The 26608-nt window shown below is 38.3% G+C and overlaps 1 protein-coding gene across 1 annotated transcript in view; it reads left to right on the plus strand.

Annotated features, from left to right (window-relative positions):
- The window catches only part of brinp3a.1 (bone morphogenetic protein/retinoic acid inducible neural-specific 3a, tandem duplicate 1), a 45123-nt gene that overhangs the window by 7431 nt on the left and 11084 nt on the right, over window positions 1-26608 (plus strand). The window contains exons 3-4 of the mRNA XM_052130804.1: window positions 5568-5755; window positions 8241-8425. Coding sequence (XP_051986764.1) covers window positions 5568-5755; window positions 8241-8425 — 373 coding nt within the window. The remainder of the gene's footprint in view (window positions 1-5567; window positions 5756-8240; window positions 8426-26608) is intronic.

Raw genomic sequence — 26608 nt, forward strand, 5'->3', positions numbered from 1 at the left:
TAAACTTATGCATTTAGAACTAACCTAAGGCAAAACCAGGCCAGTTCACACATAGTGTAATAAATGAGTTAGAGAAGGTGGGAAAGAGAGAGAGAGAGAGAGAGAGAGAGAGAGAGAGAGAGAGAGATCGGCGGAGGGAAAGGGGGAAAGAGATATCAGGGTAGTGGCGTCAGGCCCTAGCTAATCGTCTCATTATTTATGTTTCAAGACATGCATATCCCCAGAGTATGCTTGCACTTGCATTGGAAACAAAACCAAGGACAAAACACCTACTGGCTGCTCGGTCATTGCTATGGTAGATTGTTTTCCCTGTTCAGTTTATCAGGGCCAGGGCTCGACTCTGAGAGATGAGCTGTTTGACATTCCTTATGGGAATTGAATGATGAAAGCATGCAGAAGTGCTTGTGTTCAGTCATATCTCACAACTGGCAGGAGTGATGATGGCTTGAACTCTGATGACTTAATATTTCAATAAGAATAAATAGTCTTTAAATAAATAGGAAGTGCCCTCTGTTGACCAATTATCTCTAATTTTATGCCATGAAAGTTCCTCATAGTCCTACAGTAAATAACTCCTGCAGTGGAATGAGTGAGACCCTAATGAGCAGGTTTTTTTGTTGTTGATCAAATTACTTTTAGCATGAAGATGTGTTTGATAAACATGTCTAATGAGGTCTATCCTGAGCTCTCAATTTGCCTCAGGTTAGTCCTGAATTGATAATCAAGTTAAGACCACAATATAAACACAGCTGGTTGCTGTCAGTATCACCCTGAGTAAAGCCAGACTGGATTCAGTAGATAAATATATATATATATATATATATATATATATATATATATATATATATATATATATATATATATATATATATATATATATTAGTATTTATTTATTTACTTTTACAAAGATTCTTTGAAAATCTTCTTTCTAAAAACGACTAGTTTAAAATAACAAAATTTTTATTCCATTTAAAGGTAATACATTCTTACTAAACTCATATAACTTCTGTTGTTCCAGACAAACATGACTTGAAATCAAAGGAATGGAATGAAAGAAATGTTTGGCAGAATGTCAGTCACCATTCACTTTCATGGTATCTTTTTCCATAGTGAATAGAGTTGATTTTGCCGAACCTCCTTTTGTGTTCTATGGAAGAAAGAAAGTTATAAGGGTCTGGAACAACATGAGGGTGAGTAAATGATGACAGAATTTTAAATTTTGGTTGAACGGTTTATTTAAGGAAGATTGAATGTAACAGTAACCTGAATGTTGTAACCTGGATAGTGTTACCTCCTACAGTATAATGTAAATGGTCTCATTTGCTTGAAGAGTAAAACTCTTGGTCTCCCTTTGGCCTCAGATTATTCAACTGGAGCATGTTTTCACTGTTTACTCGGTGTAGCTATAGGTCTCTATGGAGAAGCCTGGCAGGTAGTTCTTCAATATGTCTTGTCTTGCTGTGAGGCTCCAGCGTAGGCCCAGAGGTGGATTAGCCTACAGCTTCATCCATTACTGTCCATCAAGAACCTATGCTCTGACACAATGTCGATCATAACTTCTCTCTCCATCTCTGCTCTCTCTGTCTCTTTTTTTCTCAATTTCTCTTTCTCTGTCTCGTTGTCTTTGCTGTTCTTCCCATCCTGTGGCCAATAAATGCTATCCTTTATTATTTTCTGTTGATACAGTATATACATATTTAACATAATCTGCTTTAGATATTTTATATAATTTATTGACATATATCTAATGCTAATGTCAATCAATTACAGATTTTAGCGCATAAACTTTTTGTAGTTTATACTTTTTAAGGAAAGAACACAAAATAATATTCACAGATTTATATATATAGGGGTGTAAAGGTTAAAATTTCTCACAGTTCTGATTGTATCACTGTTACAATCAGTGTCATGGTTTTGGGATGGTTCGATATTTGTTAAGTTCAGGGGAAAGAAATATTACTACCAAATCCAAAGTAAAAACATTATATTTGGTAACAGACACTTCAAGAGATTTGCCCTCACTACAAATTACCATGGTTTTAATACAGTAACCATACTTTAAACATTGTATTTGTAGTAAAATCATAGTAACAACAAAATTAGCATGGTTACTGACATTGTTACAATACTATTGTAAAATCATGGTTACTATATGGAAACTATAGTTTTACTGTTGTAAAACAATGGTTAATTGTATCATAACCATGATTTCCGCTAAGAAAACCATGGTGACAACAGTCCTTGTTATTACAGTCATGGTTACTACAATACTAATATAGTAAAACCATGGTTAAGGGTCCTTAACTTAAAAAAAAAAAAAAAAGTTCTCTAATTTCTAACTCAATATTTTAACTTAATAACTGCATTATTACGCTACACGCATCAACATAAAGTGCATTTCAAACTCAACTCAACATACAGTATATTCAACGTTTAGAATCTGTATGTCACTATAGAAGAAATAAATTTGCTATTAGAATGAATACGAGAATGGATGTCGTAATGTGATGAGTATTTCAGTCATAAGGGCAACATAACTTTGGCAACATAACTTTGAACACCATACGTGCTTTAGTTCTTGTTTCATGATGTCCGAACTAGCACAGAGTGCCTGACGGAAGGGAGTGTGTCTGTTTTCAGTTTTGGGATCACCTGTGGCTCTGTGCGCACCTTGTGCAATATATCCTCTGGAGATGTCAGTGTAAATAGCTAGTGTGTCCATCTACAGAGCCATACAGGTACATCAGCGGAGGTTACAACTGCATGTCTATTTGGCGATTTATTTCTTTGCCAAACTGTATGATCCAGATGTGTTATTAAACTAGAGATGAACTGCGGAGCAAATGTTTACCGAACCGTGGTTTGCGAATCGTACTGTTCATATTTTTTACAGAGAACCGTTACACCTCTAATACACTGGCTGCCAAACATTTGGAATAATGTACAGATTTTGCTCTTGTGGTAAGAAATTGGTACTTTTATTCACCAAAACGGCATTCGACTGATCACAATGTATAGTCAGGACATTAAAAACTAGAAAAATTACTATTACAATTTGAAAAAGAAATCTACCCATTCTGGCAATTCTCTGTTGACCTCTCTCATCAACAAGGCATTTCCATCCGCAGAACTTCCGCTCACTGTTTTTTTTTTGTGGCTCCATTCTGAGTAAATTCTAGAGACCATTGTGTGTAAAAATCCCAGGAGATCAGCAGTTACAGGAATACTCAAACCAGCCCATCTGGCACCAACAATAATGCCACAGTCCTGATCACATTTATTCGTCCATTCTGATGGCTGATGTGAATATTAACTGAAGCTCCTAACCCGTATCTGCATGATTTTATGCACTGCACTGCTGCCACACGATTGGCTGATTAGATAATTGCATGGATGATGGTTGAGTATTTTTGTAACTGCTGATCTCCTAGGATTTTCTCCTAGCACAACAGTCTCTAGAATTTACTCCGAATGGTGCCAAAAACAAAAAACATCCATTGAGTGGCAGTTCTGTTTACGGAAATGCCTTGTTGATGAGAGAGGTCAACAGAGAATAGACAGACTAGTTCAAACTGACAGACTGTACAGTAACTCAGATAACCACGCTCTACAATTGTGGAGAGAAGAATACCTTCTCAGAATGCTATTCTGAGATGTGGGTCGGCACTTTTATAGTGGCACAAAGAGGACCTAAAAAATATTAGGAAGGTGGTTTTAATGTTGTGGCTGATCAGTGCATATATATATAGAGAGAACTTTATTAGGAATGCCTGTGCACCTACTTATTTGTGCAATTATCTAATCAGACAATTATTTGGCAGCAGTGCTTTGCATAAAATCATGCAGATACAGGTCAGGAGCTTCAGGTAGTTAGATAGACACACAGATAGATAGATAGATAGATAGATAGATAGATAGATAGATAGATAGATAGATAGATAGATAGATAGATAGATAGATAGATAGATAGATAGAGATAGTATACAGTACACTATCTATCTATCTGCAAATAAAAGAGTATATGGATTAGCCTGTTTGACTGGTCTTTAATAATCACACAGAATAAACACTAATATATATATATATATATATATATATATATATATATATATATATATATATATATAGATATATATATATATATACACATGAGTAAACGAGTTCAAGCTCGGAGATGGAAGGGAGGAGATGGAGAGCAATGATGCAGTCAAGTAAGGCTCTTTATTTCTCTGCCTTCAACACTCTGCATGCACTCTTCTCAGTGCTTTTCTCAGTTCAATCAGATCAGTGTAACACAAATTTGTCAACGTAAACTTCTCTGAGTCTTCAGCTTCACAACAAGTACTTTGTCAACATAAACTTCTCTGAGTCTTCAGGTGCACAATAAAATAAAACACTCAGTAAGACACGGCAGTCACTGGTCACTCGTGTCATTCTCTCTCTCCTGTCTGGCGGTGGCGTGGCTGTTTATATACCGCTCTCCCCGTGCTCACTGGAATTAGAGACAGGTGTTAGACATAATTTAGTGTTAGTCAATCTCTCTCTCCATATGGGTGCTCGACTATGTCCCCACTGCCACAATATATATATGTATATATATATATATATATATATATATATATATATATATATATATATATATATATATATATATATATATATATCTGTTACTATTCATGGTATAAAATAATAAATGAATTGATCAATTGTCACACATTATACATACGTTTCTGCTAAGCTGGGGTCAGAGTGCAGGGTCAGCCATGATACGGCACCCCTGGAGCAGATAGGTTCAAGGGCCTTGCTCAAGGGCCCAACAGTGGTGTCTTGGTGGTGTTGGGGCTTGAACCCCTGACCTTCTGATCAGTAACCCAGAGCCACCACTGTACTGTATACAGTAGTTCAGTTAGAATGTTAAAGGTTAAACAAGGAACATATCATTGCACTGTGCTGAGCAGCTTTTACTGTAAATGGGAGATAGAAAAGGGATACTGAAATCTAGATTTCCTCAAACAAAATTCCAGCTGTTCTCATCTAACAGATGCCTCTTTCCTTTTATCCATGAAAGAAGCTTGCTATTGTCCCTGATTACTCCCAGTCAACCGTTTGTCAATGCAAAATTCTCTTAAAATAACCTTAGATTGTGCCATTATGCAGGGCACAACAGCTTTTACATCAGGCCAGTGAGATTCATAAAGCTGAAGTTAAAACTGTGAAAAAATAAAGGGGATGCATAAAATGATTTGAATTGCAGGCACAGAGGTCATGCAGTCATCACATTTTCTCCTCAGCAGGTCTTAACTGAATGTGCGCCTTCCTCGTGCACTCAAGCTGCGTGAAGGTTTCACAGACCTCTCTTTAAACTGTTTTTTTTTTTTTTTTTGTGTTTTTCGTTTGAGAAATACAGAATACCAATTTCAGATAGGCTTTTCAACTTGCATTGGACAAGAATTTGATACTAACTCTCCCAGCAGTTGAAAAAAATGTCTCCCTCCTGTGCCCAGTGTGGCTCAGACAAAGGACATTTCCAAATAGAGTGAATGTGTGTTTTTTTTGTGACCTTGCAGAGAGTTTGGGCGCTGGAAGGTGAACAGTCTGGCTCTGGAGAGAGAGGACAATGGTGTGGCTCTACCCCTCGATCCAGAGTTCATGCAGACCATCAGACAGCTGGGCCGGCGACCCACCCTCAGTGCCATTACCGAGAACATCATCAGGAAATATGGCACACACTTTCTGCTTACAGCTACACTTGGAGGTACTTGAGAAGACCTGCTTGTTCATTTCTAAGAATGACATTTCCATAGTATAGAGAAAGAGTTCTGGTTATTTGAATTAATGTTAGTGTCTTCAAATGGGAATGCTGCTTTGATAATTTTTGACATGAGATGCTAGTGTGATAAAACAAAGATTTACTATAAAGGATCAGATTCCAGTTTAAATGGTTTATTTGGGGTACAAATATGAAAATGTCTATTTATATAAGCTTACAGCAGACAATAATATATATGATACTGAATATATATATATATATATATATATATATATATATATCATATATTAGGCTGTCAATCGATTAAAATTTTAATCAAAATAATTACATGGTCTCCGATTAATTAATCGCGATTAATCGCATATACAAATATTTGCTGAGAAAGCCCCTCATATAACAATAATTCAATATATAAAGATTATACATATTTATATCAATATATAATTATACATAGTTATCATATTTTAAATATTATATATATAATATATATATATATATATATATATATATATATATATATATATAAATATTCAGATAATTAAAATGCTTTACATTCTTGTAGCAGAAGAGTTAATCATTGATGAGACAATACAAAAAGTGGCTTTAGAATACAATGTATTGTTTACTACCATATTATTGATCATAATCCAATCATTGGCATACAGTTCACAGCAATCCATTTCACAAGTGAATTTGTCAATCAGTTGGAGATTTATTATGATTTTTTTTAAATTAATGCTTACAAAACTTTTAAATCTAGAGCCAAGAGGTATATTAAAACAAACAACAACAAAAAGGAAAAAATAAACAGTTTAAATAAAAATATCAAATTGTTTACATATTTCAATATACTTTACAGCTTTCTTGTTACTCAAATTGGAAATTGTTCTTGGGTATTGCTGAACCTCTGAATTAAAAATTAAAAAAAATATTTCTTATGAAGAGACATGTCGTAGCAAAAAAAAAATAAATAAAACATTTTCAAAACAAAGTTGAAAGCTGGGAATGATATGATCTCTAACAATCTTGCAGAAATCAGACAAAAGCAAGTCGAGTAAGGACAACTCGAAAATAAATGAAAAAATGTTTCCGCCTGCAGACCACAAAATGTACAGAATATATCGACATCAAAATTAAATCTATCTACAAGAAAACAATTAGTGGGGTATTTATGAGGTAATTTCCGAATTTTCCGAATCTCAATCCAGCCACACCCTGCGTCAGACATGTTTGTGTAGCGTCTCGGGTGCGTTGCATCATAAAAATAAAATGTTTAGGTCACTGTGTCAAGTAAAATATATTTTTAATATTCAATCTTTAAACACATCTTGAGATCTCTTCATGTGTTTTGAACGCTACTGTGGTGTTTTCTTCACTGTATAAACTGTGAGTTGCTCACACAGCTGAAGTTTCACTTACTGTCCTCTAGAGTAAACAGGTGGTACTACAAGCTTGCATTTTTCAGGAATCTTGGTCCGAATTATGGTCCGTGGGCATGCGATTAAATGCGTTAATTATTTTTAACGCGTTATTTTTGTAAAATTAATCACACTGAATTAACGCGTTAAATGGACAGCCCTAATATATATATATTAATAATATATATAAATTTAAACATATATATATATATATATATATATATATATATATATATATATATATATATATATATATATGTGTGTGTGTGTGTGAGTGTGTTTCTCTGGCCAATATGGAGGCTTCTTATTGTATGTGAGTGATTTTAAACATATTTTTCAAAAGTACTCTTCATTCTTCAGGAACGTTGTACATTCATGTAGTTCAAAACTTTGTGAAACTATCTTTGATGCATATATTGTGATTTTAATATATTAATGGATATGTACTATCTGTTAAGCATTATGTAAAGTTTGTTAATAACCTATTAATCTCACTTTTTAACACTTTGGTAACACTTTGCAATAAGGTTCTATTTGTTAATATTAGGTATCACGAACTAACAATTAACAATACCTTTTTACAGCATTTATGTTAATTTGTTAATATTAATTTAAACATTTACAATTGTTCATTATTAGTTAATGTTAGTTCATAATACATTAACTTTTGTTAACAGATACAACATTCAACATTAAAAGTATATTAGTATAGGTTGTAATTAATATTAGCCAGGATAATAAGGTGATATACAAGTTTTGTTCTGTGTTAGTTCATGTTAACTAATGTATTTAACCAATGTTAATGAATACAATCTTATTGTAAAATGTTACCATTTTAAGTGATAATATAATGATAGAATATTAAAAAATAATGATGATCCTTTATTTTTTAAATAAGTCCTTCTATTCACACAATTTATTCTGTTTTACAGAGATCTACTGTGTAAATAATCCCCTTGCTTCAGTCATCTTAACATAAACACAAAGAGCTCTGCTGTATTCCTGAGCATTCCTCCCCCTCCCCCTGTTATGTTGCATTGCCCTTGTTGCAGGTGAAGAGGCTTTGACTATATTTGTGGACAAGAGGAGGCTAAGCCGGACGGCAGACCTGACTGACTCAAATGGCACGGCTGTGACTCTGGAGGCCCTCCACCAGCTGGCTGCCTCCTACTTCATAGACAGAGAGAGCACTCTGCGAAAACTGCACCACCTCCAGATCGCTTCCACTGCCATCAAGGTAACCCTGTGGCCTAGATGCACACAGACCTGGGGACCTGACCCCATGTTTGAGTGCTTATTTTTGGAAAGGAGCTTTAGTGGAGCTTGGTTGTTTCTATTGTTTTACAGCTGCATGTTTTGTAGATAAAAAGAAGCTGAGTTAAATGCCAGAGGCAAAGCCTTTTTTTCCATTTCCATTTGTTCATGTATGTTTGGCCATGTGAATATGAGGTATTAATGAATAGCAGGTTTGAATAGTGGGTATGTCGTGTACATTGGGGGCCAAAAGTTGAGGCCACTTTTTTTTATACATATTTTTAATTACAAATTATATTATCAGCATAACAATTTTAGTGACAAATTGATTCTTAATATGGTTTGTCCTCTTTTGCTTTAATAACAGCATGAACTCAATCTGGTATGGACTCTCTAAGTTAAAACCTTGATGATCCATGTTGTCTAAGAATGAAAGGAGAATGTTTCAAAGAGCATTGTGTGCTCTTCAATGGATGTAAATCTGTCCTTTCTTACATGGTCAATGTCACAAACATACTTATTTCATTAGTAACCTATAAATAATGGAAAATCTAAAATATATCTTATTCATTCACACATTAACATTTCATGTCTTAAAACAATTTAAAATTTTCAAAATCCTAAAAGCAAGAATAACCCAGAATGAATCCCTGATTTTCAATGTGAAACCAACTGTATATTCTCTTGATTACAGATTAGTTGTGTTCGAAAGGCGCTGTTCTTGCACACATAATCAGCTTTAAGCAAACATGACACATCATACATCAGTTAATCCATAGCAAGTTACCCATAGCAAGCAATGTGTGTCAGGTCAATGATTGTACTCAAAACAGTAACCAAATATTCTGCACTAAACAAGTAAACAAAACAGTGCACAATGCACAATTTATCTTCATCCTCCAAAATGTGTGTTTGTTTGTTTATGTGGAGTTAAAAGGTTTGGATTTTTTTTTTAGATTCAGTTGATTTTTGGTTCAGTTGATATATCTGTAAAATCCGTAGCAAAGCAAAATCAGAAAGGATTTATCTTTCATATCTCAGTTTCTCCTAGACAGCATTGAGATAAAATGGACACTTTCATTAAAGTCTTCAGCTTCTCTGGTGTTTCTCCTAAGATAAAGACCCTAGTAATCTCACATGTCTTTTGTATAGTTTCATAAGATATCTCATCAGTATGTCAAACTGTGATTTACAAAGATGCTGTCAACAATCAATTGTGTCAATTTTTATTTCTCCTAAAGAATGTTAAGAGAAACATATGAGAATCTAATACAAATAAGATCTCACATAAACTGTAGTCATGCCTCACTGTGAGTTTTAAATGATTTCTGTTTAAGAAAAGAATCACAGTTAACTGGTGTTATAATCATTTGCAAATAAAATAGAAAATCATAGCACAATTTAATGTATTAGTGAATGTGTTTCTTAGGTATATGTGGACGCTAAGTGCAGCCTTACAATAAGAAAACTGATGAATACATTACAAATAAATAGGAGGTATGTAATAAGAGATGCTCCAGCATAGGGCACAGCACCACTTATGCACAATGATATTGATTAAAATGAAAATGTATGGTTGAATGCAGTGAATTTGTACACAAGCAAAGCTTTAAATAATGAGGACCCAAACTAAGTTAATAATGCTAATAGTAAGTGCACGCAAATGCACTGTGCATGCTTAATCATTCCAAAAAGTTGCTTCATACAAACATTCATCATTTAAAAAAGTTGTTGGAAAATGCGGAATGTGATGTGCTATACGATAATACTTTGATGACGTCATTGTAGTGTGTGAAACATTGGAACCCCGACCGCCCAAATAAACTGAAGTTTATTGGAATAAAAAAGAACCATCTATTCTTGAGATCACAAACATGCATTTTGTTCCACATTGCATGTAGACTGTATAATATACAGTTCATTACCAGAAGCTATGTAGCAGATATTAAAAATAATTTTAAATTATTATTTTTATTGTAAAAAGTATATAAATATAAATAAATTTCACCATATTGTGGGATATCCTAACATCTGTGTTGTAAAACATTTTATTTCATTTATTTTATTCCATGTTTTATTCCTGGCCACATACTCTTTTGTCTGTTGTGTTTCATGTCTGGAGTATGGTGTCCGGTTCCGGTCTTTGTCGGGACCCGGACATTCATACTCTTTGTCTGTTTGTTACTGACGTGGGTGCATCGCACTTGTGTCATTTTGGCTGCATGCACTCACATCAATAATCTATGTCTGTCATTGTGTCTGTCTCTCACATCCGCGGATGCTCACTGCACTCGCTTGCGCTGCGTGCCTGGGTCGCGAGCTGTCTTCATGTTTGTGCTGAGGTTCGGTCACATCTGTAAGGTGCCGGATGTGTCTTATTGTGAGAAAACGTGGCTTTGTTAGTTACATTTAAACTCAGTTTTTCACAATTCCTGACATTTAATCGTAGAAAACATTCCCTGTCTTAGGTCAGTTAGGATCACTACTTTGTTTTATGAATGTGAAATGTCAGAATAATAGTAGAGAGAATTTTTATTTCAGCTTTTATTTCTTTCATCATATTCCCAGTGTGTCAGAAGTTTACATATATTGTGTTAGTATTTGGTAGCACTGCCTTTAAATTGTTTAATTTGGGTAAGATATTTTGGGAAGCCTTCTACACAATAAGTTGCTGGAATTTTGGCCCATTTGTCCATACATAACTGGTGTAACTGAGTCAGGTTTGCAGGCCTCCTTGCTCGCACATGCTTTTTCAGTTCTGCCCACTAATTTTATATCAGATTGAGGTCAGGGCTTTGTGGTGACCACTCCAATACCATGATTTTGTTGTGCTTAAGCCATTTTGCCACAACTTTGTAGGAATGCTTGGAGTCATTGTCCATTTGGAAGACCCATCTGGATCAAGCCAACTTCTTGGCTAATGTCTTGAGATGTTGCTTCAATAGTTTATACACATCATTGTCCTTCCTCATGATGCCCTCCTCAACATCTATGTTGTGAAGTGCACCAATCCCTCCGGCAGCAAAGCACCCCACAACAGGATGCTGCCACCACCATGCTTCACGTTTGGGATGGTGTTCTTTGGCTTGCAAAAGTTCTTTCCTTGCTGAGCAGCCTTTCAGGTCATGTCGATATAGGACTCGTTTTACTATGGATATAGATACTTGTCTTCCTGTTTCCCCAGCATCTTCATAAGGTCCTTTGCTGATGTTCTGGGATTGATTTGCACATTTCGCAACAAACTATGGTCTTCTCTAAGAGACAGAATGCATCTCCTTCCTGAGTGGTATGATGGCCGCGTGGTCCCATAGTGTTTATACTTGCATACTGTTGTTTGTACAGATGAATGTGGTACCTTTAGGCATTTGGAAATTGCTCCCATGGATGAACCAGACTTGTGGATGTCAACAAATCTTTTTTTCTGAGGTCTTGACTGATTTCTTTTGATTTTCCCTTGGTGTCAAGCAAAAAGGCACTGAGTTTGAAGGTAGGCCTTATAATACATCCACAGGTACACCTCCAATTGACTCCAATTAGCCTATGAGAAGCTAATTGGCTAATTGTCAAAAGGCTTAACATCATTTTCCAAGCTGCTTAAATGCACAGTTAACTTAGTGTATTTAAACCTCTGACCCACTGGATTTGTGATATAGTCAATTAAAAGTGAAACTATCTGTCTGTAAACAATTTTTGTAAAAATTACTGATGTCATATACAAAGTAGATGTCCTAAACCACTTGCCAAATCTATAGTTTGCTAATAGGAAATCTGTGGAGAGGTTAAAAAATTAGTTTTCATGACTTCAACCTTAGTGTATGTACATTTCTGACTGCAACTATATCGACTCAGACCAAAGCAGCCAATAAACAAGTCAAGTTTGAGTTTGTATAACTAGTGTCTTGTGTCATTATTATTATCTGCACACAACGCAGAGTGAAAACTAACATGGACAATGCCGGTGACAGCTACATATGCACAAATTGTGATGCGCTCTATCATTTGAGTCAGCGCCTATGCACATTGCACACACACAATAAGTGAAAATCCAGCGTCCAGTCTGTTCTCTTGCTATCTGCGTCGCCTTGGACATAACTGTATTAAACTCGTTCCATCATGCAAGCCCTTGCGATATGCATTTTGCGATATGTACATTTGCGATATTTTTATAAATTATATATAATTTGCAGCTTCATTTTAAAAGCACCTCAGCTAAAATCATTAAACTCACTCGTTTTTTTGTTGGGTGACTAGTGGAATATCCTGTCCCATTTGTAGGATGTGTACCTTTATATGATGTCTGTCTGCATGTTTTACATCTGTCATCTTCAGTAACCCTTAGTCATTCAAATGCTTCCAAACCAGTGTTATTATAGTATTGATTTTTTTTTATTACATTTTGTAACACAGTTAAGGATGGGCAAGGAGGAGGCGAGAACCAGCTTGTCAGCATAAATCATAATATTTAATGAAACTCAAAACCAAAAGCATAAACAAACACACACCCGTAATTCTCTCTCTCTCTAACCATTGTCACCGGCCGCCTTTATCCCTCACCGGGCGCGTGATATTCTGAAACTCAAAACCGGCCCCGCCCCCCTCCGCTCCACACTCCTCCCGGCGTTATCTCAGGCCGGGGTGCCACCTTGGAGGAGACAGGAGGGGAAGAAAACAACAACAAAAAAATAGGAAAAGGCCAACACGGTGCGAAAGAGAGAGAGAGAGGAGAGAGAGAAAAAGCTCACTCACCGGTTCTCTGATGTACAGTCGCGTGGTCCTCGAACACTCCTCCACACTCAGGCGGACGACAGCCGCTCCAACCCCGGGCGAACCGGAGTGAAACCTTCGACCCCCAGCGGGCAGAACGCGCCTCCGCTTTTCTGGCAGCAAATGGGTACACTCCTCCGCCCCTGGCAGCGGCTCTACCGCTCCGAGTGGTCAGGGAGTTTCTTCCCTCCTCCCCTCGCGGACGGCAGTCTCCCTCGACCCCTCCGCGTCTCTGGGGAAGGCAGGGCACTCCTCCGCCCCCGGCAGCGGCTCCCTCGCTCCAGGCAGTTGGGGTATCCAGTCCCCACTTGCCCCGCGGACGACGGCCGTTCCCCGCATCCGGGCGGTCGGGTTACTCCGTCACCCGGCAGATGGCAGCGGCGCTCCCCAGGGTGGATGGCAGTGTCGAGGACTCTGCGACGGCATCCCTCCTCCCTCCCGGGTTTAGGCACCAATGTAACACAGTTAAGGATGGGCAAGGAGGAGGCGAAAACCGGCTTGTCAACATAAATAAATAATATGTAATGAAACCCAAAACCAAAAGCATAAACAAACACACGCGACGGACATGCCCGTAATTCTCTCTCTCTCGAACCATCGTCACCGGCCGCCTTTATCCCTCGCGCGCCTCATCAGGCCGATTGGGGACCGGGAGTGCGATATTCTGACCCGGCCCCGCCCCCCTCCGCTCCACACATTTTTATATTATTTTCAATTTTATGTTGAATTTCAGTTTTAGTATTTTTCTTAAAAACATTTTTTTATGTTTTTGTTTTTATTTTAAAAAAAAACATTACTATTTAGTTATTATTAATTTTTATTTTAGTTTTAGCTTTAGTAATTTTAGTTTTAGGGATTGACCACTTTAGGAAGTACTTCAGCTGATGATAGATGAAGATTCGATTTATGGCACACAAGTTCTGGTGGAACTGTTAAACTTACAAACAGACAAACATACTAACAGAGATAGTGTATTAATTGTTCAAAACAATATACAGATTTAACCAAGATATTATTTATTGTATAAAGCAATGCAACATGCTCACATTCTACTGAGATTAAAGAATTACATTAAATAACATGTCAATTTAGAATAAACAGGGAGAAAAGAAAATGACCACTAATGGTTCTAAATGTCTACTTGTACTTTTTTAAATGTGTTACAGTTATATAAAACTGATATGCACTATCATTATAGCATTTTGGAACATAAACAGAGAATGTGATGTACATATGATTTAAAGTACAACACTGAAGGTCTGTGCATTCAAGGTAGTGAAAGTGTGGCCAACAATGTGAAGAACAGGAAGAGGGAGTGTGTGTCAAAAGCCTTCTGCTTGTTTTTAATTGACAACTTTTCGCAGATCCTCAAAAATGTCAACATGAACAGGAAGAACAGAAATGGTGATGCTCACGTTTCAAATAGAATGAGTATATCTATTTTATAATGTGTATGTTACATGCATAAGTACAAAATATAAAGTAGATATTAATAATATTTCTGAACTGTTACTGTATAAATGTGTTTGAAATATTTTTAATTGCTCAACTTTTTGTTAACCTTCAAGAAGACCCTGTTCCAAAGATGTGGTTGTTAAGGTTCGCCCTCTGGATGACAGCTGTCCGCATAGAGAGAAAATGCGTTAAATTTGTTAAACTTTAAATGAATGCTTGTGAGGAAGGTGAACAAATCAAATCTAATGCCACTGAGGAAATCTGTAGATTGACACAGTATACTGTCGCTCCCTATACACATATTATGCAGTCTGCATAGGGCACCAACTTACCTTAGGGTGGCACCACAGACTCCACCAGCTGCTCTTACAATCTACATTATATGTTATTGCGAAATACAGGTGAAACTCGAAAAATTAGAATATCGTGCAAAAGTTCATTAATTTCAGTAATTCAACTTAAAAGGTGAAACTAATATATTATATAGACTCATTACAAGCAAAGTAAGATATTTCAAGCCTTTATTTGATATAATTTTGATGATTATGGCTTACAGCTTACGAAAACCCCAAATTCAGAATCTCAGAAAATTAGAATATTGTGAAAAGGTCAGTATTGTAGGCTCAAAGTGTCACACTCTAATCAGCTAAACACCTGCAAAGGGTTCCTGAGCCTTTAAATGGTCTCTCAGTCTGGTTCAGTTGAATTCACAATCATGGGGAAGACTGCTGACCTGACAGTTGTGCAGAAAACCATCATTGACACCCTCCACAAGGAGGGAAAGCCTCAAAAGGTAATTGCAAAAGAAGTTGGATGTTCTCAAAGTGCTGTATCAAAGCACATTAATAGAAAGTTAAGTGGAAGGGAAACGTGTGGAAGAAAAAGGTGCACAAGCAGCAGGGATGACAGTAGCCTGGAGGGGATTGTCAGGAAAAGGCCATTCAAATGTGTGGGGGAGCTTCACAAGGAGTGGACTGAGGCTGGAGTTACTGCATCAAGAGCCACCACACACAGACGGGTCCTGGACATGGGCTTCAAATGTCAAACGTCTTACCTGGGCTAAAGAAAAAAAGAACTGGTCTGTTGCTCAGTGGTCCAAAGTCCTCTTTTCTGATGAGAGCAAATTTTGCATCTCATTTGGAAACCAAGGTCCCAGAGTCTGGAGGAAGAATGGAGAGGCACACAATCCAAGATGCTTGAAGTCCAGTGTGAAGTTTCCACAGTCTGTGTTGGTTTGGGGAGCCATGTCATCGGCTGGTGTTGGTCCACTGTGCTTTATTAAGTCCAGAGTCAACGCAGCCGTCTACCGGACATTTTAGAGCACTTCATGCTTCCTTCAGCAGACAAGCTTTATGGAGATGCTGACTTCATTTTACAGCAGGACTTGGCACCTGCCCACACTGCCAAAAGTACCAAAACCTGGTTCAATGACCATGGTATTACTGTGCTTGATTGGCCAGCAAACTCGCCTGACCTGAACCCCATAGAGAATATATGGGGCATTGCCGAGAGAAAGATGAGAGACATGAGACCAAACAATGCAGAAGAGCTGAAGGCCGCTATTGAAGCATCTTGGTCTTCCATAACACCTCAGCAGTGCCACAGGCCGATAGCATCCATGCCACGCCGCATTGAGGCAGTAATTAATGCAAAAGGGGCCCAAACCAAGTACTGAGTACATATGCATGATTATACTTTTCAGAGGACCGACATTTCTGTATTTAAAATCCTTTTTTTTTTATTGATTTCATGTAATATTCTAATTTTCTGAGATTCTGAATTTGGGGTTTTCATAAGCCATAATAATCAAAATTATATCAAATAAAGGCTTGAAATATCTTACTTTGCTTGTAATGAGTCTATATAATATATTAGTTTCACCTTTTAAGTTGAATTACTGAAATTAATGAACTTTTGCACGATATTCTAATTTTTCGAGTTTCACCTGTAGATGATTGCCTCACGCTCGCACTTTCGCTCCATGCCTCGTGCACCTATTTATGCTCATTTGAACTTTTGGCGAAGGCGTGTGACCTTTCAAGACACGATGATGATGTAATTTCTTTAGTTTGTTTAATGCTGCTCGTCATTACCTTGTTTCTGCTGTCTATGCCATTGTCAAGGAATGCCTAGTAATGCACAGCTCTCTTTTGCTTTCTGCCAACTGCCATTACATCAATGTACCCCAAAACACAGCTCGCACATTTTGCTGATTACGCGTAGGCGTGGCTCCGGACACCTCCACCCACTGGTGTGGTGCTATCTGACCGTTCAAAACCACAAATGAGTTCTTATTGCCCCTTGATATTGACATAAATGAAACAAAAATGAAAAATATGAAAACTGTGTTTTTTAATTTTATTTCAGTTAGTTTTAAAGGAAAGAGTTCCAATTTTTTTGTTTGTTTTAGTTTTAGTTTTCATTTACTGTAATAACATTGCTCCGAACAGCCAATTTAAGTTGTTATTTTGGTGGATATGAGTCTGGTAGATTGAATTCCACTGTTGTATTTTGGAGTTTGTTTGTAGCCCCAGTTTCAAATGAATTGAAAGTTCATGTTCAGTCTGTGATACCTAGCCAAGCACCACATGGACACTGTCCGTAACCATAGTAATAGCTCCACTAACCACCCAAGCATAACAGATTTTCACATTTAGGCTTACACCAAAAAACACATTTATATTTAATATTTATATATTATATATAACATTTTTTCCACGTGCATATAAAACATTTAAAGGTTTTTAAACATAGATGGTTTTTTTTACGTCTAAATAAACCGTGATATTTGTTATCAGGTTAATAGTGAATCTGTGTGATCACAACATCCCTACTCACTTATGTCTTCAGAGCTTTGAAAGAGCAATACAATTCTGGGTCTCTTGACTCAATTGATTTGTAGCTACAGGGAGCCAGACACTCACTTTCAGACAGCAAGTGTCTTAGCCAAAGAGCTTGCTAGCCATTTTATAGAAATGAGTAGATGAAGCTTCTTTTATGTAGATGCCTTTATTTGCCTGCCATTTCAGGTGATTGATGTGAAAAATTATTAGCATCAGCAGTCTTTAATTCAGCCCATGGATTTTTATCTCACCTGGATCAAGAAGGATGTGAATGCTCTCTATACCGAATTGGTGATTCTCTCTGAATTAAACATGCAACATTGATTTAGAGAGAGTGGTTTGACAAATGGAAGAGATATCTTTATTGGGGGTTGGGTATAAAAGGAATATATAAAATAAATAAATAGGAAGGTGATGGTTGAATAATGCATCAGTGTGACAAATTATCTGTTCCATTTCAATAATTTCTTTGAGAGCCCAGCCCATTTGTCAGCCATTTTGAATATAAGTGAAGTGTCAGGCTCTAATGAATAAGAGACTTATGAGGAGAATTTTCTGCACTGCCAAAAATAAATGGATCTTTAACCTCCAGAGTGAGGCACAGCGATGGACAGGAAATGCAGAAAGTGCCAGTTGACATCAATCATTGCGTTTACATTTGATTTACAGGTGGGAGGAGTGAGGGCTGAGGTTTATAACAATCAGGGCATATTTAAATTTGTCTGGACAGTCAGGGGAGTGCATTTTAATGCCTGAACGATATGTAGCCTAACATAATGTCTACAATCAGGCATGAGTTCTCAAGGTGATATATTTGCAAGCCATCATGGTAAGTGCTCAGAATTTATGATGAACATCAGGCAATGGGTCAAGGACTCTTTGAAACTGTCATTTTCTACTGAAAAAATACATTTAGGAGAAGTTTTCACCTATATGTTCTATATACTAGGGCAAACATATGTCCTCTTTTTCCCAGACATGTCCTCTTTTTTGGACCTGATAAAAACATCAGGTCGGGATTTAAAAATTGGCAAAAATATGTCCGATATTTGGCAAATAAAACATTTTGCATACTATGAATACTCTAGCTGACTCTGGCAGAAATCTGTGAACTGTGGAAAACTTTCTAAAAGATTATTATAGAAAGAAAGAGTTGAGCATTTTGCCACTGGTGGTGCTTTGACGTTTGCTTGGGTCATCAGTCAAGCATCTCGAACACAAGATGGGAGGCTTGAAATCTCTGCCAGCACCTCTACATCTCCCCAGTCTGTGCCTCTTAACTGCCATAAACCAGAGCGAGAACTTCCGAATCCGGCTGGGAGGAAAGAACGCTTAAAAAAAAAACATTCCAGTTAATGCTTGCAGATTAAGCTCTCTTGTAAAGAGCATGCCTTTGTGTTCCATTCTAAGATTTCACAAGCTAAAGCTGAGAGTATTAACCACGACTAGCTGCGCTGAGGATTCCTGCTACTTTCAATAAGGTCCCATTTCCAATAGAGAATAATTCCATTCTAATGCTCACACTTTCCTCCGATGATAAGCTTTCCCATAGTGCACACTGACACGAGTGGGTAAGCTAACCCTTTAGAAAGGGACATTTTATAAAAACACAGCTGCGTGAAATCTCAAAGCTTGTTTCACTTTGGTAAAAAACATGCCTGATGCAAATAGGAATATGCCTAGGTCCCATTTTATCCGGTACTTTGTAAAAACCAATAAGTGCCATTTTATAAAAAGTGCCAATCCTTATGAAACATTAATGACATTTCTGACGTATTAAAAAGCTTGGATCGGCAATTTAAAATCCATTATTATTCAAATATGTGACTGCACGTCTCGCTCAGTGATATTTTCCACAGCTTTTTACCGTATTCTGTGCTAGATGCAATGGATGACACATATTGGTTTATTTAGTAAGACTTTCCAATCCTAATTTCAGTGCAATGTTTCTACTACATTTTAGAATGGAAAATTAGATATAAAAATGACACAAGTTTAACAACTGGGATCATGGGTAGCAGGTCTTCTTTAATAAAGATGGAAGGGATAGTCTTATGAACTGCGGGACTAATTAAGAAAGAATGACACAACTGACCCATTTCCTTTAATTCATCCCATATACAGTACCTAGACATTGGAAGTGACCCTTATACTGGTTACTGATCTCATTAAAGCTGCTTCTGGAAGTTCTTATGTAGCCAGCACATGTAAAACAAAAGCAAATAATTTGTGGGGGGTACACATTATTCATTTCACATAGTTTTAGCTTGCCTTGTATTCAGCATCTATAATGAATATCACATAGTGCATAGTCAGGTAAATTCATATTTTCCATATACAGTAGCATCAGCAACAGTTCTCAATTTTTCTCTATTTAATAATACAAAAAGCCCAAGTTCTGCACATGCTCCGCTCCATCGGGCCTTGTTGCAGGCTCATTGTTATGCATAGAAAAAAAAAACAGCTTTATATTTGCATTTGGTCAATTTTCCGTTTAAGTCAGACATCTGTCTTAGGACATCTTTCTGTTAGAAATTAATCTGCTGATCTCTGTAGAGTCTCCTTGGATTTTAATTAATTGCGTGGACGCATCAATAAGAGGAATGGAAATGCCAGCAGTAGGCTTGCTGAACTTGTACTTTTCCAACATGCTCTCACTTGCTTGAAAGTTATTTCAACACATTGAATGGAAATTAAATAAAGTAGCTTTCGATAATGGGTATTTGCTGCTTGTGTAACACATACTAAATGCTTCCTTGGTTTTTGCAGGTCTCCAGTCATTTCCAGAGTTTCACTGGCATGACAATGCATTCTGCTCAGAGAGTTCACTGTAGTGTTTACTTCATCTAATTTTATCCACCTAGATTGTGTCTGGTGATCCTTGAATATATGTTGAACAAAGGAAACTTTCTTACATGGAAGAGGTAAAGTTAGCAGTGTTTTGCCTGACAAAAACCTTGGTTCACCATTAATCTACAAATACGATGTGGATACCTTTATTCCCTCACTGGGGAAATATTAAAAAAGACAGTTTAGATCAGAGAAAGATTTGTAAGTGACAGGTAGAGAGATATATTTGCCCACAGGCAGTGAGTATTCTTCACATGTGTCAGTGGAGCTTTGATATACAGTGACTTCAAATCAAGCTTGTCAGAAGTGATTGAGCTGTGATTGTACACCAAACTCTTGGACAGGAACAAAGATCCAGTGTCAATATTGTTTTGTCAGCAAGATGTCATTGAGTGATATGGCTGTGATGTTTACTTGTGTTGCGCTATTTGAAAACAAATAAGTTAGATTTTTGGTGATTGATTATTTTGTCTTATAAAATGCACATTCTACTATAGATTCTATCTTTGTCTGAATATTTTTTTTGCATTCATCTTTCATCTCATCCCTGCAAATATTTTATATTGTACCTTTCAATAAACATTACATAGTTGCTTTTAACTCTTTTGCAGTTTGGTTTGTTGGTTTTAAAATTTCTGTGTCAACCCATTTAATCCCAAATTTGTTCCTAAATGGGCACATATATTAATCTCCTTAAATAGCCTAATGAAACAAACTGTATGCCTTTTCAAATGTTCTTTTTTTTTAGTTAGTGTATGTGTAATGAACTGGCCATGGAGGTGTTAGGATCCATGTTCAGGAGGTTTGTTAGAGAACACAAGCAAACAATCCAAAATCGGCAGGCAGATTGACGTAGTACATCCAATATGCCAAACAATCAGTCCAATCAGGCTAACAAAACAAAGGGTTATCCAAAAAGCAGTAAATCCAGTCAAACAGGCAATGGTCATAACATGAGAACAACCAGTAAAGGCAAATGGAAAAATGCTTGGTAAGGCAGGGTAGACTGGAAATACTTAGCAAAGAAACAATGGAGGTGAATGGCTAGTTATACATGGTGAAAACAGGAAATGAGCAGAGAAGAAATGGGAGACTATCAGTATTTGGGAGAGGGCTCCCTCTGGTGGGTGGTAGAAGGGGTAACAACTTCAGATGTTATAGACCCCCTCCAAACAACTCCTGGTGTTTAGGATGAGCTTGATGAAATTCTTGGATCAGGGACAGGTCCAATATGTCTTTTCCGGCTACCCAGGATCTCTCATCCGGTTCGTAGCCTTCCCAGTCCACCAAGTATTGCATCTGGCTCCCTCGTCGTCTTGAGTCCATGATCTCTCTGACCCTATATACTCTGAATCAGTGTTTCCAGAGCCATACGCCAGGTGGATGGGTTTCAGCAAGGACACATGGAAGGAAGGAGAGATGCGGTAGTTAGAAGGAAGCTCTGAACGGTAAGTAACTGGGTTTATTTGACAGATAATTCTGAAAGGACCACATACCTTTGACTGAGCTTCCTGCAGGGTAGCCGTAACTTGAGATCCATTGTGGAAAACCAGACCCTGTCCTGGCTGATAGTTGGGATGGGGGCGCCTCCATCAGTCAGTCTGGAAGTGTTGTGCTCAGACCGCTCACTGTAGCCGGACATGTGCACTCTCCCATACCCTCTCGCTTCACCTAATCCAATCGTCCAATGCTGGCACAGAAGAAGGTTCTCCTGACCAAGGGAACATCAAGGGTTGGTAGCTCAGCACACATTGGAAGGGGTTTAGTCCTGTAGAGGTATGAGTGAGGGAAATCTGCATATTCAGCCCAGGAAGTCGCTCCACATCTCCCGTTCATGGCTACAATAGCTCTGAAGATATCTGTCAATCTCCTGGTTAAAATGTTTGACCTGTCTGTTGGCTTGAGGGTGATGTCAACTGGACATCATTTACATTGATGTCCAGTTGATTGCAGAACGCCTGCCAGACTTGGGATGGGAAATGTGTACCTCAATCGAAAACAATGTCCTCTGGTAATCCATAGACTCTAAATACTTGGTGGAACAAAGCATTAGCAGTTTCCATGGCTGTGAGTAAACCCTTGAGAGGGACAAGTCTACATGATTTTGAAAATCGATCAATTATTATCAGAATGGTAGTGTATCTGTTGGAGTTTGGCAGGTCTGTGACGAAGTCGACGGACAGGTGTGAACATAGTTTTTGATGTATTGGTTAGAGCAACCCTGTGGTTCTCTGGGGGTTTTAGATTGGGCACACACACCTGACAAGATCTCACATAGTTAGTGACATCATGAACCAAAGATTGCCACCAGAAGGAATTACATACAAGGGTAATAGTTCTTTGGATGCCAGAGTGTCCTGTGCTCAAGGAAGTGGGGACCCATAGGATAGTTCTCTGGATAGACATATCCTACATGAAATCCCAACTAATTGGTGCAATGACATATGGTGGTCGGATGGATCCAGGATGAGGGTGGACGTGGGGTGAAACATGTCTATGTGAAAGTGCATCCGTCTTGCTGTTCTTGCTGCCAGGGCAGTGGCTGTGAGCAGTGCCACGAGCCCAGATACCAATCGTCAACCGCAAAGATTCAAGGGAGAGCGGAGGGTTCCACTCTAGCCCGACGCTCGCGCCGGCCCGGGAAAGCATATCCGTCATCTCAGCGTCTGCCGGTGACTGGGTGACCACACCTGAGGGCGGAAGCCCAGTGGAGGTTTCCGCATCAGTCAGGACAGGCCTGCACTCCGATGCTGCGCTCAAGAGCTCATCGCCTTCATGGGCACCGAATAGGAGGACGAACTCGCCCTGGGACGAGCTGGCGCACTCATTCGAGTACCCAACCGGAGCAAACGAGCGTGCCGGGGAATGGGAGGTCTGCGGGCATTTAACCGGCAGAGGTAGTCCCATTGTGGTCCCCAAATCGCATGGAACGCAACCAGGAATAACATACAATCGGAAGGGCATCTTTAGAAAGACACGTCTTCAAAAAGACATTCTGATGTTTGCTACTCATTCAGAATATACTCTGTTGATCTGCTGAAGCGCCCAGGGAAGATCTCTGCAGTGTACATGCAGAAAGGGGAGAAAGCGAGTGCTGCCTTCATAGAAGGTCCTTGTTTCCCACATCATAGTTTCGTTCTGCAGAGTTTAACTTTCTGGAGAAGAAGGCACATGGTAAAAAAATTGCCAGGGGTACCATGACATTGTGACAAAACTGCTCAAATCCCACAATCTGAATAGTCTACAACGACGAAGGGAAGATTGGGGTCGTGACGTTTCAGTATAAGAGCAGGCGTGAAGCTTGATTTGAGGGAGACAAAGGCTTGGTACACAGCGTCTTTCAATGGCTACTTGTTTGGCTTACCCTTGAGCAAAGACGTGAGTGGTGCGGCGATGATACTGTAGTTTCTGATGAAATGGCGATAGAAGTTTGCAAAGCCCAGGAACCGCTGTAGTTAATTGAGTGTGGAAGGTCGAGGTAATTCGGTAACTGCAGTTATCTTAGAGACATCCATCTCTACACCTTGGTGGCTGATATTGTAGCCTAGGAAATGTGGTATGAAACTCACATTTCTCTGTCTTAACAAAAAGCTGGTGTTTCTGGAGACATGATGGAACCATCTTGACATGCTTTGTATGCGGTGTCTTGTCAAGAGTAGATACGGATGATGTCAATGTAGGCCACCACACAATAATTCAATAAGTCTCTGAAAATCTCATTGATAAATGACTGGAAAACAGAAAGGCGCGTTAGCAAGTCCACACGCCATGACCAAATATTCATAGTGCCCCCTGGTGGTGATTAATGCAGTTTTCCTCTCATCTCCCTCTTGATCCCTCTGAGATTATAAGCATTTCTTAGATCAAGCTTGATGTAGATCTTTGCCTCATGGAGTTGTTCAAGGGGATAAGTGGCAGTGGGTAATGGTACTTAGTGGTGAAAAGAGTTCAGGCCTCGATAATCAATACATGGATGGAAACCCCCATCTTCCTTCTCCATGAAAAGAAGCCATCAGCTGCTGGGGAGGTAGAGGGATGGATGTAACCAGAGGAAAGGTTCTCCTCTATGTAATTTTTCATGGCGAGGGTCTCAGGGCATGACAATGGGCAGGCCTTGCTACTCGGTGGGGCCATATTGGAAGTTGAGTAGCTTTGACCTTACTAAACTGTATATTCCTCAGGTATCATGGTTTTTCTTTGTGACACAGGACTTTCCTCACTGGTAGTAAGACAAAGAAACAACAGCATGGAGACAATGTTCAAGGCAGTAACTTGACCTTTGCGTGAGCTCACCTTGGTTCCAGGATTTCGATGGGTTGTGGATGGCCAGACAAGGATGACCCAGGATAAGATCGTGATTTGGTTAGTTGATGACATATTGTGAAATGTTCTCCACATTAAATAGTCCAATCTTAATGGTTATAGGAACAGTCTGTTGGGTTATACCAGTACCAATAGGAGTGTTGTCAATAGTGGTGATGTTGATTGTTGGGAAGCATTGAATGGTGGGTATATTGAGCTCTTGGATGATCTCTTGTTTAATGAGATTCACAGAATCCACTAATGCTGAAAAACATCTCACAATATCACCAATGGAAACCTCTACTGGCAACAAAAACCTGTGACTGGTGAGCGATACAAACTTCAGGGTACTCACATGCTGCCTTGATTTCTTGTGTGGGCATGCAGCATTGAGATGACCTGGTAAACCACAGTAGTAGCAAAGCTTTTTGTTCTGTCAACGTTGGCATTCTTCCATAGAGACACAAGCATAAGCAACTTGCATGGGTTAAGGTGATACAGTGGATGCATTTCGAAGCAGGTTATCCATATTTATATTATTCAGAGCGACATTGTTCCACCCACTCGGAAACAGATTTAAGAACTTGGCATAGATGAAGCAGCTGAACAGAGATATCTTGACCACCTGCTTGATACTCAAAAACTTTGTGGATTTGTTGAACAAAGTAGTCAAATGAGACCTGGATTTGAGGATCTTTGTTCCTAACAGTTGCAGCCCAATCGAGTGCTTTACCGGTAAGCAGTGACACCATAAAAGGCACATTTCTTGGTATCATGCTTAAATGATTCAGTTTGACTGGAAAAGTAGACTTTGCATTGTGGTAAAAAACCCCAGCACTTTTCAGCAGAACCACCAAACGTATCAGGGAGAGCAAAGCTTACCGGTTCAGCATGGGGAGCTGGCAGTGAGTGAATGTAATGAGTCAAACATTCGTTGGTAGCTCGCAAGTTGTTCAGCTGGTCTTGATAATCCTTTAAAACCTTGCACTAGTGTGCAAATGCCTGGAAAGCCTGGAGCTGTGACACTTCCGCTGGATACATGCTAGGCGTAGTATTCTGTAATGAACTGGCCATGGAGACAGCCTTAGTATCCATGTGCATGAAGTTTATTAGAGAACACAAGCAAACAATCCAAATCAGCAGGCAGATAGACCGCAGTAAGCTGGCAGTTAAATCCAATATACCAAACAATCAGTCCAATCAGGCAAACAAAACAAAGGGTTATCCAAAAAACAGTAAATCCAGTAAAACAGGCAATGGTTATAACATGAAACAAACAGTAAGGGCAATGGGGAAGAGAAGAAGAAGAAGAGAAAGAGGAGAGAAAAAAAAAAAGGCTTGATAAGGCAGGGTAAACTGTCAATACCTCACAAAGAAACAATGGAGAAGAATGGCTATTTATACATGGTGAAAACAGGAAATGAGCAGAGAAGAAATGGGAGATGAGCAGTATTCGTGAGAGGGCTCCCTCTGGTGGTTGGTAGGAGGGGTAACAACCTTGGCTGTTACAGTTTGAGATTTATTCTTGGTCACAATTAACCAGTGGGAAACAACAGTATTTATTTATTTTATTTTTTTTTCTCAGTTGCTCAATAGGACCCAATAGAAAATGGCAAAAAATAAAGTAAACATAATTTTGTAGAATGCAATTGTAAGGGAAAAGGCAATGATAAACCAAAAATAACAGCATATTTCTTTTGTAATTTTACTTTGATTCCTTTATCGCAACAATACTGAAATCTGCAATTTTATAATCAGTCGCCCAATCAAAAATGATCCTCTGCGACTGCTTACATGTTTACGTGTCTTGTGAGCATCTTATTACTAAATCAATAATAGACCCTTTAAACATTATATGTACAAAATATGGTAGTTGTATGTGTATTAGGTTTTACTTGCTTCCTTTTCTAAAACTTTGACACAGACATCTAAACTTTCTGAGGTCTTTCAGA

The sequence above is a fragment of the Xyrauchen texanus genome, chromosome 7 (assembly GCF_025860055.1).
Source record: "Xyrauchen texanus isolate HMW12.3.18 chromosome 7, RBS_HiC_50CHRs, whole genome shotgun sequence".
NCBI classification, from domain to species: Eukaryota; Metazoa; Chordata; class Actinopteri; order Cypriniformes; family Catostomidae; genus Xyrauchen; species Xyrauchen texanus.